A 15,556-nucleotide genomic window follows, 5' to 3' on the forward strand; every position below is an offset into this window, starting at 1 on the left:
CATTTTGACTTCTTCTTTGCCTATTTGAATACCTTTGATCCCTTTTTGTCGTCTGATTGCTGTTGCAAGGACTTCTAGTACTATGTTGAATAATAGTGGCGAGAGTGGACATCCTTGTCGAGTTCCTGATCTTAAGGGAAAGGCTTCCAGCTTTTCCTCATTGAGAATAATATTTGCAGTAGGCTTTTCATAGATGGCTTTTATGAGATTGAGAAATGTACCCTCTATTCCTACACTCTGAAGGGTTTTAATCAGAAAAGGAAAACCAAAAACTTCTGTTCTCATTTTGCTATCAACGATATTAATGGTTCTTTAAAATCTGATGACTAATAATTCACATTATTTCATGAAAATGTATTTCCTGATTTTCAAAGAAAATCTTATAATGGTTAATTTTTGGACCATTTTTAACATCAAAGATAAACTAGATGTCAGACTGAGTCACAAAGCTTTTGGAAATTCATCCCCAGCATTCTGATCTCCCTTAGGCAGTGACATCATAATGTCCTAGCTAGTTACAGGAACTGCTGGGCAACAGAAAGAAAACTCTGAGGAGAAGCAGGAGGTTACTGGATAAATCAATCATTTTCCCTATGAATTTTATATTGTTTATTTTTGTATCTGGGGTTCTTTCCTTACAGGACCCCAATACGACTTCCCATGGTGGTGGTGAGTAGCATTTAAAGGTTTTACGGAAAGAGCAAATAAGAAAGATGACCCATTATCTTAGAAAACTGGTATGTGACAGTTTTCTATAGGATGATACAAAGTTTATTATTGGAAATATGGCATAATTTACATTTTAAATCTCTGCCTCAAATCCTTTGTAGAAAAATGCAGTTGAAAAAAAAAAGAAAGTAGTAAAAGAAGTCAACGTATTTCTTATCATGAATCTTGCAGATGAGATGTGGGCACCTAGCACTCTGAAAGAATATAAACAGGAACCGGAAATTAATGAGAATACTCCTGCTAATGAGAAAAGTGGCAATTATTATAAAGATATAAAACAATGTAAGTCTTTAAAGTTAATAGCAACACATATACAAAAGCTGGTTGTGGTGCTTTGATTTAACATTTTAAAAACTCTGTAATTTTATTTCCCACTTCTTAAATTTTTATTTACCTTGTTAATGTTTCAGTGTGTTAAATGAAATTCTTATTTTCTACAGCTTTTTTCATGAGATGCTATGAAGTTTAACAAGGTTCTTTTGGTAATTTCCTATAAATAACAGAGTTCATCATGGCATTATGGTGATTTGCAATTGATTTAATTCTGTGGTGAGTTAACCAAGATTTATTTGGAGGTGGGTATTGCTGAAAAAAAGTACCACAAACTTGGTGGCTCGAAGCAACAGAAATTTATTCTCTCACCATTCTGGAAATCAGAAATCCAAAATCAAAGTTTTGATCATGCCACGGTCTTTACAAAACCTCTCGGGGAGGATCATTCCTTCCTTCTTCCATCTTCTGGTAGCCCCAGGCATTCCTTGGCTTGTAGCACAATTCTAGTTTCTGCCTCCATCTTTACATGGCATTCTTGATGTGCCTGTGTCCATTTCCTCCTTCTTATAAGGACACCATTCATATCAGATTAGGAGCCCACCATACTCCAGTGTGACTCCATTTTGACTAATTATATCTTCAATGACCCTCTTTTGAAATTAGGTTGCATTCTGAGATGCTGAGGGTTAGGACTTAAACATGTCTCTTTTCGGGGGGGGGGGGCACAAAATTCACTTCATAGCAAGATGACTTTAAGATGTTTGAAAGGTCATCAAACTTCAGTTTATTCATGATTACACATATGGGCTTTCTTTCTGTGTCCTTATAAGGTCCACCACTCGTAAGAAACTCTTGTCAAAATAAAAACAAATTAAGATTAAATCTAGTTATCTTGGGATCCCTCTTAACATTAATCAAAGGAAAAATAGGAATGCAATTGAGATATATACATATATATTCACGTTCATATATATATACACTCAAGTACTTTGATAATAATAATGCATAAATTGTTATTTCTATTTTCTCCTTGGTGAATCAATGTCCTTCCTTTGTAGGTGAAAAACACACCTAGTTCTCAGAGAGATCAATTGCCAGATTTCATACTACCAAAGCCAGAGTCAGGAGTGTTATCTAATCTATCCACCACCAAGTCTTTTCCCTGTGATGTGCAAATGGTGCAATCATTTCCATTTCAGGATGTACCTTTTTAAAAAAATATCCAGAGGGTAAATAAACTAAGAGCCTGATGATGACTTCGATTAAAGAAAGAATCTTTCTTACACACAATATATATACAAAACATAAATGGGATCTTCCTAAGAAATTGTGTTATGACTTACTTTTCTCACTTAACAACTCTGGAGATCTTTCCACATCTGCCTCATTGTTTTTAGTGGATACCTAGTATTCTGTAAAATGACGTCCCATAATTTATCCACTATCTTTTAAAGAATTAGGTTATGTGCAGTCTTTCCCTTTTACATTCTTCTCATATACAGTGGGTGTATCTCTCTTTGGATAGATACCAAGTACTGGGCATTGCTGGATAAAGGGTAAATCTTTAAAAATATTGATACCAGCAAATTGCCCTCCAAAAAGTATCTACGATTTATATCCTCCAAAAATGCCCCACAATCTCACCTACAGTGAAAATTGTTAATCATATTTTGTGAATATAAGTGAGAAATTTCCATTACTGTTTTCATTTGCATTCTGATTACTTGTGAAGTTGAGTATTTTTCTCTATATTTATTGGGTATTTTATTTCTACTTCTGTGATTTGTCTATTCATATCCATGGTCTGTTTTTCTATCAGGTTGTATTTTCATTTATTTGTAGGAGATCTTTCTATGTTTACTATAATAATCTTTTTCCTATAGTAAAAGTTAACAAGTATTTTTTTCCCAGGCTGTTGCTTATTTTTAAACCTGTTTAGGTATCTTAATCACAGAGAAAAATTGTAATTTTTAAAAATCAATTGTTTATTAATTTTTAAATAATTTCTGCATTTTATATTTTGGTCTTATTCAACTGAAGAAATTAAATTATTTTCCCATTTTTTCAAATAATTTCATATTTTTGCTCATAAATCTTAGGTCTTAAATCGTTATCTTTGTATAAGGCATAAATTAGGCACCAAACTTTATATTTTTCAAGGAGGTTTGCCAAATATCTAACACCAATTCCCTACTCATGAGAAACCTATTTAAGATAATCTAAATTCTCATTTGAAATTGGGCCATTTGCTACCTTTTTATTGTTTCTTTCATCTGTTTTTCTCTGTAAAAGTACTGAAGTGTTTTAATTTTTATAGTTTCATAACTCATAACATGCATGTTGGGCTTTGGTGTCCTTTTGTTATATTTCCCCATAGATCTAGCTCAGAAATTCCTCAAAAATCATGATACAGTAATGGCACTGTTTGTGTGTGCACGAACGTGACTACATGGTAGGATGATTGAATATGTATGTATGTATCAAACACAGATGCATTCATGTATGTATAAAATTTTCTGTCATTTCATGAGATTTTGAAAAAAGGAGACGCGTATGTATTCATATGTAAATATGTCAGTCTGCCGTCTTGACCCAATTTACTTTGACTCTGGTTGGGTGGATATATCCATTAGTTTTGAGTTATAATCAACCCTCAATAATTTCTTCTCAGAATGTTATTTAGCATAAGGATACTAATTTGGCCTTTTCCCCATGAATTTTATTTTTATTTTATTTATTTATTATTTTTTAAAGATTTTATTTATTTATTTGACAGAGAAAGTGCAAGCAGGGGGAGCGGCAGAGGCAGTTTCCTTCTCCCTCTCCCTGCTTAGCAGGGAGCCCAATGTGGGGCTCGATCCCAGGACCCTGGGATCCTCCTCTGAGTCGAATGCAGGCGCTTAACCCACTGAGTCACCCAGGAGCTCCATGAATTTTATTTTTAAACCTTGTTTATTTTTAAACCATTTCCTTAATTTGTAGCTGAAGAATACCTCAAATACTTTATTATTCTTTTCTTGGAACTAGTCAGTGCCTATGTTTTAAGAAAAAAAAAAAATCAGATGAGGAAAACCTTAAGGGAACAAGAAGTAACTTAGTTGCTGAAAACATTCGACCTTGTATTTTTAGATGTGTTCACAACCCAAAATCCAAATGGCAGCCAGTCTGAAATATCCGTGAGAGCAACAACAGATTTGCAATTTGCCCTAAGAAACTGTAAGTACTAAAAATACTGAAAGTCACCGTTGCAAATATGAAAAGCCCTTAAAGCAAGATTTCCAAACAGCACTAGAGAGTGTCAAGTAGGAAAAATGTCTTAGTGGAGCTAGAGTCAGGGAATCTTAGTTCCTAAATAAGGAGACTCCATGCCTCTTGCACTAATAAAGTCAGGAGTCAAGGAGGTTCTTACATACCTTAGCCTCATATTTTTGGTTTTCATGGAAAGAAAAATAATGACTAGATTTAGGGCTCTAGAAAATTGTATGTCTTTCTTAAACCCACGTTTTTATTCCTTTCTGCTTATACCTTCAACTTCAAATGTTCTTATTTCCTTTTTGCATCTTTCCACCAAGTGTAATTAATTTGCTAGATAAAACTGTTGCCAGCATGTGACTTTGGAGGCCATTAAAAGTCTCCAAAGGACATACACATATCTTTCACCATGAAGTATCAATAGCTCATATCTATGAAACACACAGGCATAAAACAGAAGGCAAGAAAAGAGGATAAAATTAAATAAGAAGGAGAGAATGTTTCTGGCCCTAGTAGCTTCAATATTGGGAAAAGCCAAGACTCGGTAATACCTAATTATTAATAAAGTTATTTGACAATAATGGAATATTTTGAGTAATTCTAAACCTTGGGACATAAGTGAGGGACATTTTAAGGGCATATGTTAATTAAACAAATCACTCATGGGAATTTTGCTTGTACACAGCAAACACCATCTTGAGTTGTTTGGGACAAGAAACAGAGAGCCAGGTCTTCAACAGACCAGGTAGCTCAAATTTCTTCAGGAGATGGATTGTTGAGGACCATAGGACACATGGAAGAAATTCTAAAACCCTAATTTCTATTCCCACAATTCAGGTCCTCAAAATATTGTCAAAGAAAGTTGGATTGGATAAGAAATTTTTCCCATTTTAAATGGGGGCTCTGACAGGAGATATACTAACATGGTAGGGACATTCTAGAGGAGCAAGCCCCTCAAGGAGATGGAATTCTCCAGAATAATTTTGACTAACAATTCTTTTAGTCCCTAGAACTGTGAGGGCAAGGGGAAAGTCCACACACCACCTTTCTCCAAGTATGAGGGATGCGTAGCAGAGTGGAAGGATTACTTACCAGTTTTTGTTGGAGCCCTGCCCGAATCATGTCAACTCTGGTAACAGACTCTCTTTTCCATAGCTTTCTTGCCAACAAGGCACCTGTCATGGTGCTTTTGGTGGGTTCAGTCTGAATTCATTCTGCCTCTCTGGAGAACTCTTCTATAATGAGATTGCCTGTACTTCATGGGAACTTCATTGACTCCCGTATTAAACAAAATTAACTGAAATGGCCACCATGAGCAGGCTACGGAAAATGTCCCTCAGTCACAATTGTTCCCAAATACACTCTTACTGACATTCCTCCAGAAGAGGGACACATTATAGACTGAGATATATACTAAAATAGGCCTGAAGACCCTTGATTTGTAGCCCCAAATTGTTGTACCCAAAACTCTGTTTTGAGTCATTAACATGCAAATGTTTCTGATTTACAAGGATACTGGTGCGCCTTCCTCTTCTGTGTCCTAACACTGACTGGCAACCAAGCCGTCCGGGGCTGAGAAGATCACTTCAAGTCCTGTTCAGGGAAACATCTGAAGCCAATGTTCTCATCCAATACATCTCTTTTACCTCTAAAGGAAGCGTATAACCACCACCACAACCACCCCCCACAGCCCCTCCGCCCCAGCTTTTTCTCAAATTATAGGTGCATCAATCCCCTCTCAGGCAACCCATTATCTCAAAAACTTTATTCTTCAATGCCTTCTTCTTTCCCTTCCTTTAATACGTCTCAGGAAAAAGTCAACATCTTTCTCTTTTTTTTCTCTTTCTTTGTTCCGTTTTTTAGCTTAAAAAAAAATGCCTAGTCACAGATGCTGTCAATATGTGTATATGCTGATAATCTGTTATCCCTTTTTGCAGATAAACTTGTCAATGAAACAACTATATCACCTACTGGAAAAGGCACCAGTGAAGAAAGTCCTACAGAACACTATGGGGAAAAAAATCGAAGTATTAAAGTTTCTAAGCTGTAGTCATACTTGGAGCATATCATTATATGATTTAATTTATGTTTCTGTACTCTGGGTGTTTCATAAAGTGAAACATGCATGCTTAAAGAATTTATACAGCTACAATTTGAAGTCACTCTAAAACCTTTTAAACAGTGAAAATCAGAGTCAATTTTTAGATTTACCTGACAAGGGATAGGAGTGAGCTCTTTTTAAAATAAAACTTATTTTAATAAAATGTATTACATTTATATTTATATTAGATATATAAGTATATTTTAATACATTTTAATATTTTTAAATAATAATGTAAAAATTTCTATCTGCTTGAGGAATAAATTTATCTCTAATTAGAGTCAACTATTAGTGTTTCCTAAAATTATTGGGGGGGGGTTGGTAGTAACAGGTTTCAAAATCAAAATCATCATTTTATTTTCCTGTCAAGAATAGTGTTCCTTATAAAATATTTGGATAACCATAACAACCCAGGATGGCTCTCCTCTAAGGTCTTGAATGAGTGGTCTAATTGAAGACAATGGACCTGTCGTTACATGAAGCATCCAAGTATGTTTCTCATACGATTACTGTGAATTAAACTAATTCACTTTAACATCTTTAACACTACTAAAACAAACAAAAATCTTAGTCACTTTTTTTGGTTTATTTAAAAATAGAAATCTCATCATCCTGGTGGTGTTCCTTTCGTAAATATCTTTAGTAATTTACTACTGGGCATGGGTCATGTTCTAACAACCTTTAAAAAAAATTATTTATTTATTTTTCATGCTCTAATTTCTTAACCAGGCATTTAAACCTGAAATAATCTGACCATTGAGAAATGTTCAAGTTTCATTTCTGGTCACATTCCCCATCCATATTCTTCACTCTAGTCTACCCGAGGCTCTCAGAACTCACAAAATCTGCTCATGACTCAGTGGAATGATCTCACTCTTGCTTGTTTGCCTGGAAAACAATTTCTAGTCCTCTAAGCCCATACTGGGGCATCATCTCCCTTTCGAAGGGTTTCTGGCCTTTGCAACTGGAGTTAGGGCTCTCTGTGCAAACCACTTGTGCATTTCTATTGGAACCCCCACCCCCATTATCCTGCATCATAATTAACAGTGATTCTTGTCTGCCTCCCAAACTGAGAGTGTGTTCCGTCAGCGTAAGGCCTGTGTCTTCATTCCTGACTTTCAATGCCAACCACAGCGTCTGGCACATGGTGGAATCTCAAGGTATAACTGTTACATGACTAAACTAACAAGTGAATAAATGCTCTATCACAAATTGCTAAAGTGAACTTACCTTACTTAGTTATCCTGTTCTATTTTGTTTTTTAAACAGGACCAAGCAAGGGTCCAAATGAGCCTGCATTTTGGACAATGTTAGCTAAAGGTAAACTCATAGTAGTTAGGTAGCTGGGAAAATGTTTTGGTTTTCTAAAGTCTTATGTGAGAAAGCCAACATCCGTGCAAATAGTTCTAATATTAAGAATTAATAAGTCAACATTTTGCTGCCATTATCACATGTAATAACAAATGCAAAACAAACCCACAAAATTGATTGTGTCACACACTTTCTGATTCTCTCCCCCAAAAGTTTATTCTCCTGTAAATGTTGCAATCTTGTCATTCAGTTTATTTATGATTAAAAATTTTAAATAAGGCTCTTGCTCAGTGTAGTTCTTCTTTGTGTTTGGAGCAGGATGCATGTAAGCACGTGGAGATATGCGAATAAATGCAAAGTATGTATCAAAATATATGCATGTATAAAAGTAATGCATATATCATAAACATATAAGCAGACATATGTAAGTGCAATGTGCATGTCTTATACATGCATGTATGAATGTATCTGCAGATGCACACATGTATAAATGTCATTCGTGTAGCACACATGTACATGCATATGCATTGTAAACATGAACTGCATACCATATTCAGTTGATTCTCATTATTTGCAGATTTTGTATTTGCGAATTTACCTACATCTAAAATATATTTGTAACCCCCGAATCACTTTCATGGTCGTTTACAGACATGCACAGAGCAGCAACAAATTTTAATTGCCCGACACTCACGTTCCCAGCGCAGACAGAACAAGGCAACATTCTGCCTTCCTTTTGCAGCTCTTACACTGTAATTAAGTGTCCTTCTTGTTGTCTATTTAGTGCTATGTGTTTTGCATTTTTGTGCTTTCAGTCGGTGAATTTCCTAATTAAAATGGCCCCCAAGTGTAGTATTAAGATGCTGGTTAGTGTTCCTGAGCACGAGAAGGCGGTGATATACCTTATGGAGAAAATATGTGTCAGATACACTTTGTTTAGGCTTGAGTTATAATGCCATTAATCACATTAATCATGAATTCAGTGTCAATGAATCAGCAATGTATAGTAAATAAAGTATCTTTAAACAGAAACACACATAAAACAAGTTATGTATTGATTGGTTGATGACAACGTTGTGACCAGAGGTCCTCAGGAACCTAAGCTTGCATTTGCCCCAAGAGCAACAATTCAATATTCACTAAGTCAGTGTTCCCGTGACTTGACGGAGCATAACTGTCATGAATAATGAGAATAAACTCTCTATATTAAACACACACGCACAGTAATTTTCATAAGTGAATTTTGTTTACCATAACACCAATTTATTGTCTTAACAGCTTTAAATGCAACACCAACAGCAGAGGAGATTGAAGAAAAAGATCAATTATTTCGCCCAATTCCAAGTAAGAACAAAATACTTCAATTAAATGGATGCATTAGTGCCGGCACACATTTCAGTGTGTGACTTCACTGCATGGCGGTACTGTTTTCTCTAGTAATGTGGAATGTACTTTCGGGTAGCGCGGTGGCTAACATCATATCAGAGAGGACATTTGCTGTTTTAAAAAGCGATTGTCCCTAAGCATTATTCTCCAGTTGCCATATATGCAGAGAGATGTTTTCATTTTCCGGTTTTGTGACTTCTATTCCTAAAACAGATAAACCAAACAGAGGCGCAGGCAAGTGAGTCATATCTAGAATGCGGTGTTTTTAATTGATAGACTCCATTTTCAGAGCAGTTTTAGGCTTACAGAAAAAATAAGCAGAAAGTACAGAGAGTTCTCCTATACTCCCCCAACTCAGTTTCTCCTATCATTCTCATCTTGCCTGGTTTGGTGCAGGTTTTACGTTGGAGGAGCCAATAGCGGTACATTAATATGAAGTCGAGTCCATAGTTTACCCTAGGGTCCACTCCTTGCGTTGCACAGGTCTGTGCATTTTGACAAATGTCCACCACCACGGTCATAGAGCAGTTTCCCTGTCCTAAAAATCCCGTGTTCCGCCTATCCGCCCCTTTGTCCCGAGCCTCTGGCAACCGCTGATCTTTCCACCATCACCATAGTTTCGCCTTTTCCAGAATGTTATATGGTTGGAAACATAAAGTACATAGACTTTCACCCTGGCTTCTTTCGCTCAGTAATATGCATTGAAGATTCTTCCGTGTATTTTCGTGGCTTGATGGCTCATTTCTTTTTATCACTGAATAACATTTCGTTGTGTGGATATACCAATTTATCCATTCACCTACTGAAGGACATCTTGATTACTTCCAATTTTTGGCAATAATGAATAAAGTTGCTATAAACATTCATGTGTAGGTCTTTGTGTGGACGTAAGTTGTCAACTCTTCTGGGTAAATATAGAGAATTGTGATTGCTGGCTTGTGTGGTAAAACTATGTTTAGCTTTGTAAGAAATTACCAAACTGACCCTTAAAGTGGCTATACCGTTTTGTATTCCCACCAGCAATGAATGAGAGAATTCCTGCTGCTGAATGCAGTTTTTTTTTCTTTTTGGTAATTTTCATTCATGGATTAGTTATATTTATGTGAGTAAAAGAACTCCTGATTTCAATAGAAAATTTCACGACAAGGCAATATATTAATTTCTCCCAAACCTCTGTCCTACAAATAAACTATTGGGGAAAAGTTAGCATCTGGTGATACATCTAAGGCCTGACATCTCTATTTAGCATTGGACTATTTGACAAATACAGCCATTTGCCTTGCAGGGTTTTAAGAAAATCAAGTGAGTCTTTGTTTAGAAAAATTATATATGGGAATGATTAATGCTGTGTTACTTGAGAAATATTTTGTCTTTCCCAGTAATTAAATTGAACATGATTAATTTTTTATCATATATGGAGCACATATAACATGCCAGAGGCTTTATATACATTATGATGTCAGTCCTCACAGCAACTCCATGAAGTTGGTATTATCTCCATTTTACAGATAACATCTGCCCAAGCTTGTAATTAGCTTTCTTGTGATTTCCAGTGGTGGGGAATTCCAAACCCTTCTCTAGTTTTGTTTTTAAGATTTTTTAAAAGATTTTATTTATTGACAGAGAGAGACACAGCGAGTCAGAATCTTTCTCTAGTTTTGAGCATCACCATGAAAAACAAAATGTATTACAAGCACACCTCTTTACAAAAACCCTTTTAAGGAGCAGCAGAGCCCCTTTTAACATAATTTGTTTGATAATTCCCCAAAGCATCTGCCTCAAAGTCAAGATAACAGTCACTGATAGCAGTATACATTTCACTCTTCGCGGTCTAAGATCGCACTTTGACAATTACGGAATCAGGGAATACAAACATGGGAGCTTGTCCCTGCTTATCACCAAAACACCATGACCTAGAAAATAAGGAAAGCCTATGGAACTTTTGGGCGGGAGAAAGTTGGGGGAAGAGAGAAATATCAACACGGTCATTTCAAGTCACCATTAAATAAATGTCTATTAAGTCAGACATCAATTCAGGCAAATGTAAAATGTGGCAGCAAAGATGTATTTTCATTAATAGATTTAGTAAAAAAGACCTTTGATGTCTGGACATGATTTTTATTATTTAACTTACTTTAGAAAGAAGTAGGTTTTCGTTTCTTTTTTAACATCAAATACACTAGGTGTGATCTCAGTAACAAAATGATAAATGCAGTTCTTCAATTCCTGGAGAAAGCATCTGGTGCACCATCCCTTTAGCATCAGAGAAAAATCAATGCAGGTCCCAACAGTAAAAGGGTATCTTTCTCTTCTGAAGGACAAGGCCCTGGTGTGTAAGTTCGTCACATTTTTAATGGTCATCCCTTCAGAGTCTTGAAATGGTCTTTATTAGTCAGGAAGGACGATTGCTGTAGACACATTTGTACATCTGGTAACCTGGGTTTGAAACCAGATTTTGCCACTTACTCGCTGTGTGCCATGGACGAATTCATAAACTTCTGTGATCCTGGAAAATGGAGCGAAGAACAGCTCCTCCAGGACTGTTGTGGAGGTTGAAAAGAACAGGCAAAGAGTACTTAGCCCTAGGGAGTAGCTTACAGTCTTCTTTGCGTTGTGTGAGACAAGTGAGGGTGTGCAGTGAATACTCTGGATGGCGAAGGCTTCTCTTCAGTTGCTTTGCTCTCTTTACTCATCCAGGAAAACATGCTGGAGACCGTTACTCTTTTCCATTGCATTTTCTTTCTTTCCTCTCAGACTCTGATTTGAATGCTACCAGTGAAGACACCCTGACCAAGCTACAGGAAATCAAGTTAAAACTAATGCTGGGCATCTCGTTGATGACCCTCTTCCTTTTTGTTATCCTCTTGGCGGTGTGCAGTGCCACGCTGTACAAAGTGAAGACAATTAAGTAAGTCCACAGACCTCTGGAGCCTTTGGAACGTGCGCGATGTGAAGCGCTCACCCTCCTCTCTTGTAGATAGTTTAGGGAATGTGGCTCCCAAATTTCTCTTAAGATCTCGAGTTAAGCTCCATTTCCCCTATTCAGAAAGGAGCATAGAGCTCTCTCTCAAGGGAAAGTTTTCCCCACTCTATTAAATAGTCATCTAGCGGTAAAAGTAACGCTAGTTGATTGGAAAGGATATAGAGAATCCAGATATGCATTCTTTTTTGCTAGCCTTGGATCAAAAAGGCTCTGAACTCTGTTCTAAGTGGCACATCGGCTTAGGGTCTAACATTTTTCATTTATTTATATGGTGTTATACCAAGTAATTGGACAGAATTAATATATTATTTTAATTTTTGTGATTCTTTTCTAAATTGAGTTGAGCTGCAAATGTATGTAATTAAAAACAACTCTTGATACATGTTTTCTTTTTCAGTTATAAAAGTAGATTTCAGACTGAATACACCGTCAACCCAGAGCTGGCAACTCTGTCTTATTTTCATCCATCAGAAGGCATATCAGACACATCTTTTTCTAAGAGTGCTGAGAGCAGCACGTTTTGGGGCACCACTTCTTCAGAATTGAGAAAAACAGACACAAGGTCAAAATCTAGAACGACGGACATGGTTTCCACAGCCTCAGATGATACAGGCGGGAATGATGATACAGGCGGGAATGATGAGTCAGATTTAATTCAGAGTGAGGAACCAAGCGAAGAAACACCCACTGATGAATAGACGACTTTAAATTTTTGTAAGAAAAGAAGTTTCTTTGTGACTCCCATTAAGATCATGATTTGGAAACTCTGCTGAGAAATTTAAATTTTCTGGCGTCTGAAAAGGAGGACATATTCAATAAAATTATCTCAGCCATAAAAATTATATAATGGAAAAAATACAAGAAAATAATTTAAGGTGTGGAAAACTCATCCAGTAAAAATAATCCTGGAGAGTGACTTATGAAAATTATTCACTCTTGGCCGGTTAGCTTTAAAATGAGGACATTTGGATATCTCTCTTATCTGGGGGCATTTTGGGGACTTTCAGGGTAATCACCACTACCTACACCCCTCCCCCCTCACCAAAGCAAAAAGAACACACTTGTTTGTGTTTTACTGGTTGTGCCCTATGAAGAAATGAAACTAAATTAGTACTAGAGACTCCTAGCATTCTTTTTAATTTTACCACTTCTTAAATTTTTATTTTATTTAAATTCAATTAACATATAGTGTATCATTAGTTTCAGAGGTAGAGTTCAGTGATTCATCAGTTGCACATAATACCCAGGGTTCATTACATCACGTGCCCTCCTTAATGCCCATCACCCACTTCCCCGTCCCTCCCACCCACCATCCCTTCAGCAACCCTCAGTTTGTTGCCTATAGTTAAGAGTTTCTTATGGTTTGTCTCCGTCTCTGATTTCATCTTATTTTATTTTTCTCTCCCTTCCCTTATGATCCCATGTTTTGTTTTTTTAAATTCCACATATGAATGAAATCATATAATTGTCTTTCTCTGATTGATGTATTTCGCTTAGCATAATACCCTGTAGTTCCATCCATGTCCTTGCAAGTGGTAAGATTTCAATTTCTTGATGGCTGAGTAATATTCCATCATGTGTATATACCACATCTTCTTTCTTCATTCATCTGTCAGTGGACATCTGGGCTCTTTCCATCGTTTGGCTATTGTAGACATTGTTGCTATAAACACGGGGGTGCAGGCGCCCCTTTGGATCACTACAAGACTCCTAGCATTCTTGTTTAAAAGTCATTGAGTTATCAGTCACTTATGAGGCCATCGATCCCAGGAGTATTTCAGTTTCAAAGAAGACCAATGGAATACGGATATTGTTTCCCTTTGAGGAATTAGTTTCAACTGGAAGGATTTGGGGAACATGCGTTAGATCTTTTGTGGATATGTGTGGAGCTTGCGGGGGGGAGAAGTTAGGTTTTATCGCCTTCCTAAATCCTCACCTACTTTGTGCTAGGAGGTTTGGTACATTACATCACACTGAAAGGCACGTTTATTTCACAGATCAAGATACCCTGCCTAAGATCACCTCCCGGAGAGGGGCAAAGCTAAGATTGATTCCAAAGAGCAGTTCTCTCTGTGATCCATGAAGGTTACTAGCCAAACATAACAAAAATCAAAGGTTTTTAGGAGCAAGGTAGGCCCCACATACATAGGGTAGGAGGCTCCTTAAGGCTCCTTATTGCTCTTGGGAAATTGTTTTCCCTACTTCTAGCTTAGGTCTTGATAAACCTTCCCCACAGAAGACAGACTCTTTACACTCACCTGCCAGGTCCCCTACCAACCATTCTCAGAGTCATTTGCTCACTCCCTGATTTCTGCCTTGACTCCAGCCCGAGTCTCACCATTGGTTCGGAAAGCTAGCAAGCTCCACCTTTGAGTAGCTACGGCCTATATGAGACTGACTCGAGGGAAAAGTGGCCCGGCAGCTCACCTCGGATCCAGCTCGCAGTGGGCAGAGTTCCTGAGCCAGCGGGGGGGACCCTGAGCAGTGGCCCATGCTACCGTCTGTGGGTTACTTTCGCCATTTCCATGCCCTTGTGGCGGCGCTGGGGCTCTGTGCCAGCGTTTGTACTGCCAGTTCAGGCACCGGGAAGTGCAGTGGGAACCGAGTGAGGCAGATGGTTGCGGCTGCTTGGAAGTATTCCAGGTGTGGAGAAGCCATGTTGAAACCACGGGTGAGCAAGAGCTGGTGGAAAGAACGTGAGGTGGGCTTGAGGAGGGGTTGACTACCAACCATTCCCACCTGTTTTCTCCACCCACCCTTGGGAAGTGCCGAGAATTTCCTTGATCAGAAATAGCTGTAAGTCACGTTGCAATCACCCAACTTATCTCCAGTACTAAAAAGTACCATAGAGAGAGTTAATCCCTATAGCATTACTATGGCTAAAATGGCCAAAAAAGATGTTAACCATATTTTTTAAAAATGACTTCTCATCAGTGGGCATAGAAGATATCTGCATTGCAGATACCATGTAACGTGCAGTCAAGTTATGGTGGGGGGTGGGCGGGCATGAAAAATATCAGGTAGTCCTTACTGGTATCCCCGCCCTTCCTAGTCTAGAAGTGAGAAGAGGGTGTGTGTGTGTTGGGGGGCGCGGGGAGAGATTCTGATTTGTACCCTAACAAGACCTGCATTTCCTGCGCAGATTCTCTGGATGTTTCACCTGAAAGGACAATTAAAAAACAAAAAACAAAACAAAACAAAAAAAACACAACAAAAAAAAACCCCAATTGCTTTTTAACTTATCTGTCTCCCCAGCATTCTGAAACATCCTCTTATTTACTTTCTCTGATGTCCATACTTCGCCTGTTCCTCAGCCATCAAAGAGGGACTTTGATCTATTTTCCACTACCTTAGCTATTTAAGGGCAATTCCTACAGAGTGGCTATTACAGACAAGAGAGAAACAATCGCTTGCGTTAGGAAGAGGAACCAAGTTGTCCCAGAGTCCCCAAGAGTAAATCTCCCCAGCACCACACACCCAGGATCAGGAGCCTTAAGTGCCAACCTTTATTCCCTCTTTCT

The 15,556-nt window shown here is 37.6% G+C and overlaps 1 protein-coding gene across 1 annotated transcript; it reads left to right on the plus strand.

Moving 5' to 3' along the window:
- The first annotated feature begins 251 nt into the window (after positions 1-251).
- EQTN (equatorin) lies at positions 252-14,435 on the plus strand. Its single transcript, XM_087869606.1, has 7 exons — positions 252-1,011; positions 4,132-4,218; positions 6,192-6,248; positions 7,625-7,675; positions 8,945-9,010; positions 11,807-11,960; positions 12,433-14,435. Exons 1-7 carry the CDS (start codon positions 888-890, stop codon positions 12,731-12,733), a joined length of 840 nt encoding a protein of 279 aa, XP_087725732.1. The 5' UTR covers positions 252-887; the 3' UTR covers positions 12,734-14,435.
- Positions 14,436-15,556: the final 1,121 nt, after the last annotated feature.

This window comes from Ursus americanus, chromosome 18 (assembly GCF_024610735.1).
Source record: "Ursus americanus isolate L20-20 chromosome 18, mUrsAme1.1.p, whole genome shotgun sequence".
NCBI classification, from domain to species: domain Eukaryota; kingdom Metazoa; phylum Chordata; class Mammalia; order Carnivora; family Ursidae; genus Ursus; species Ursus americanus.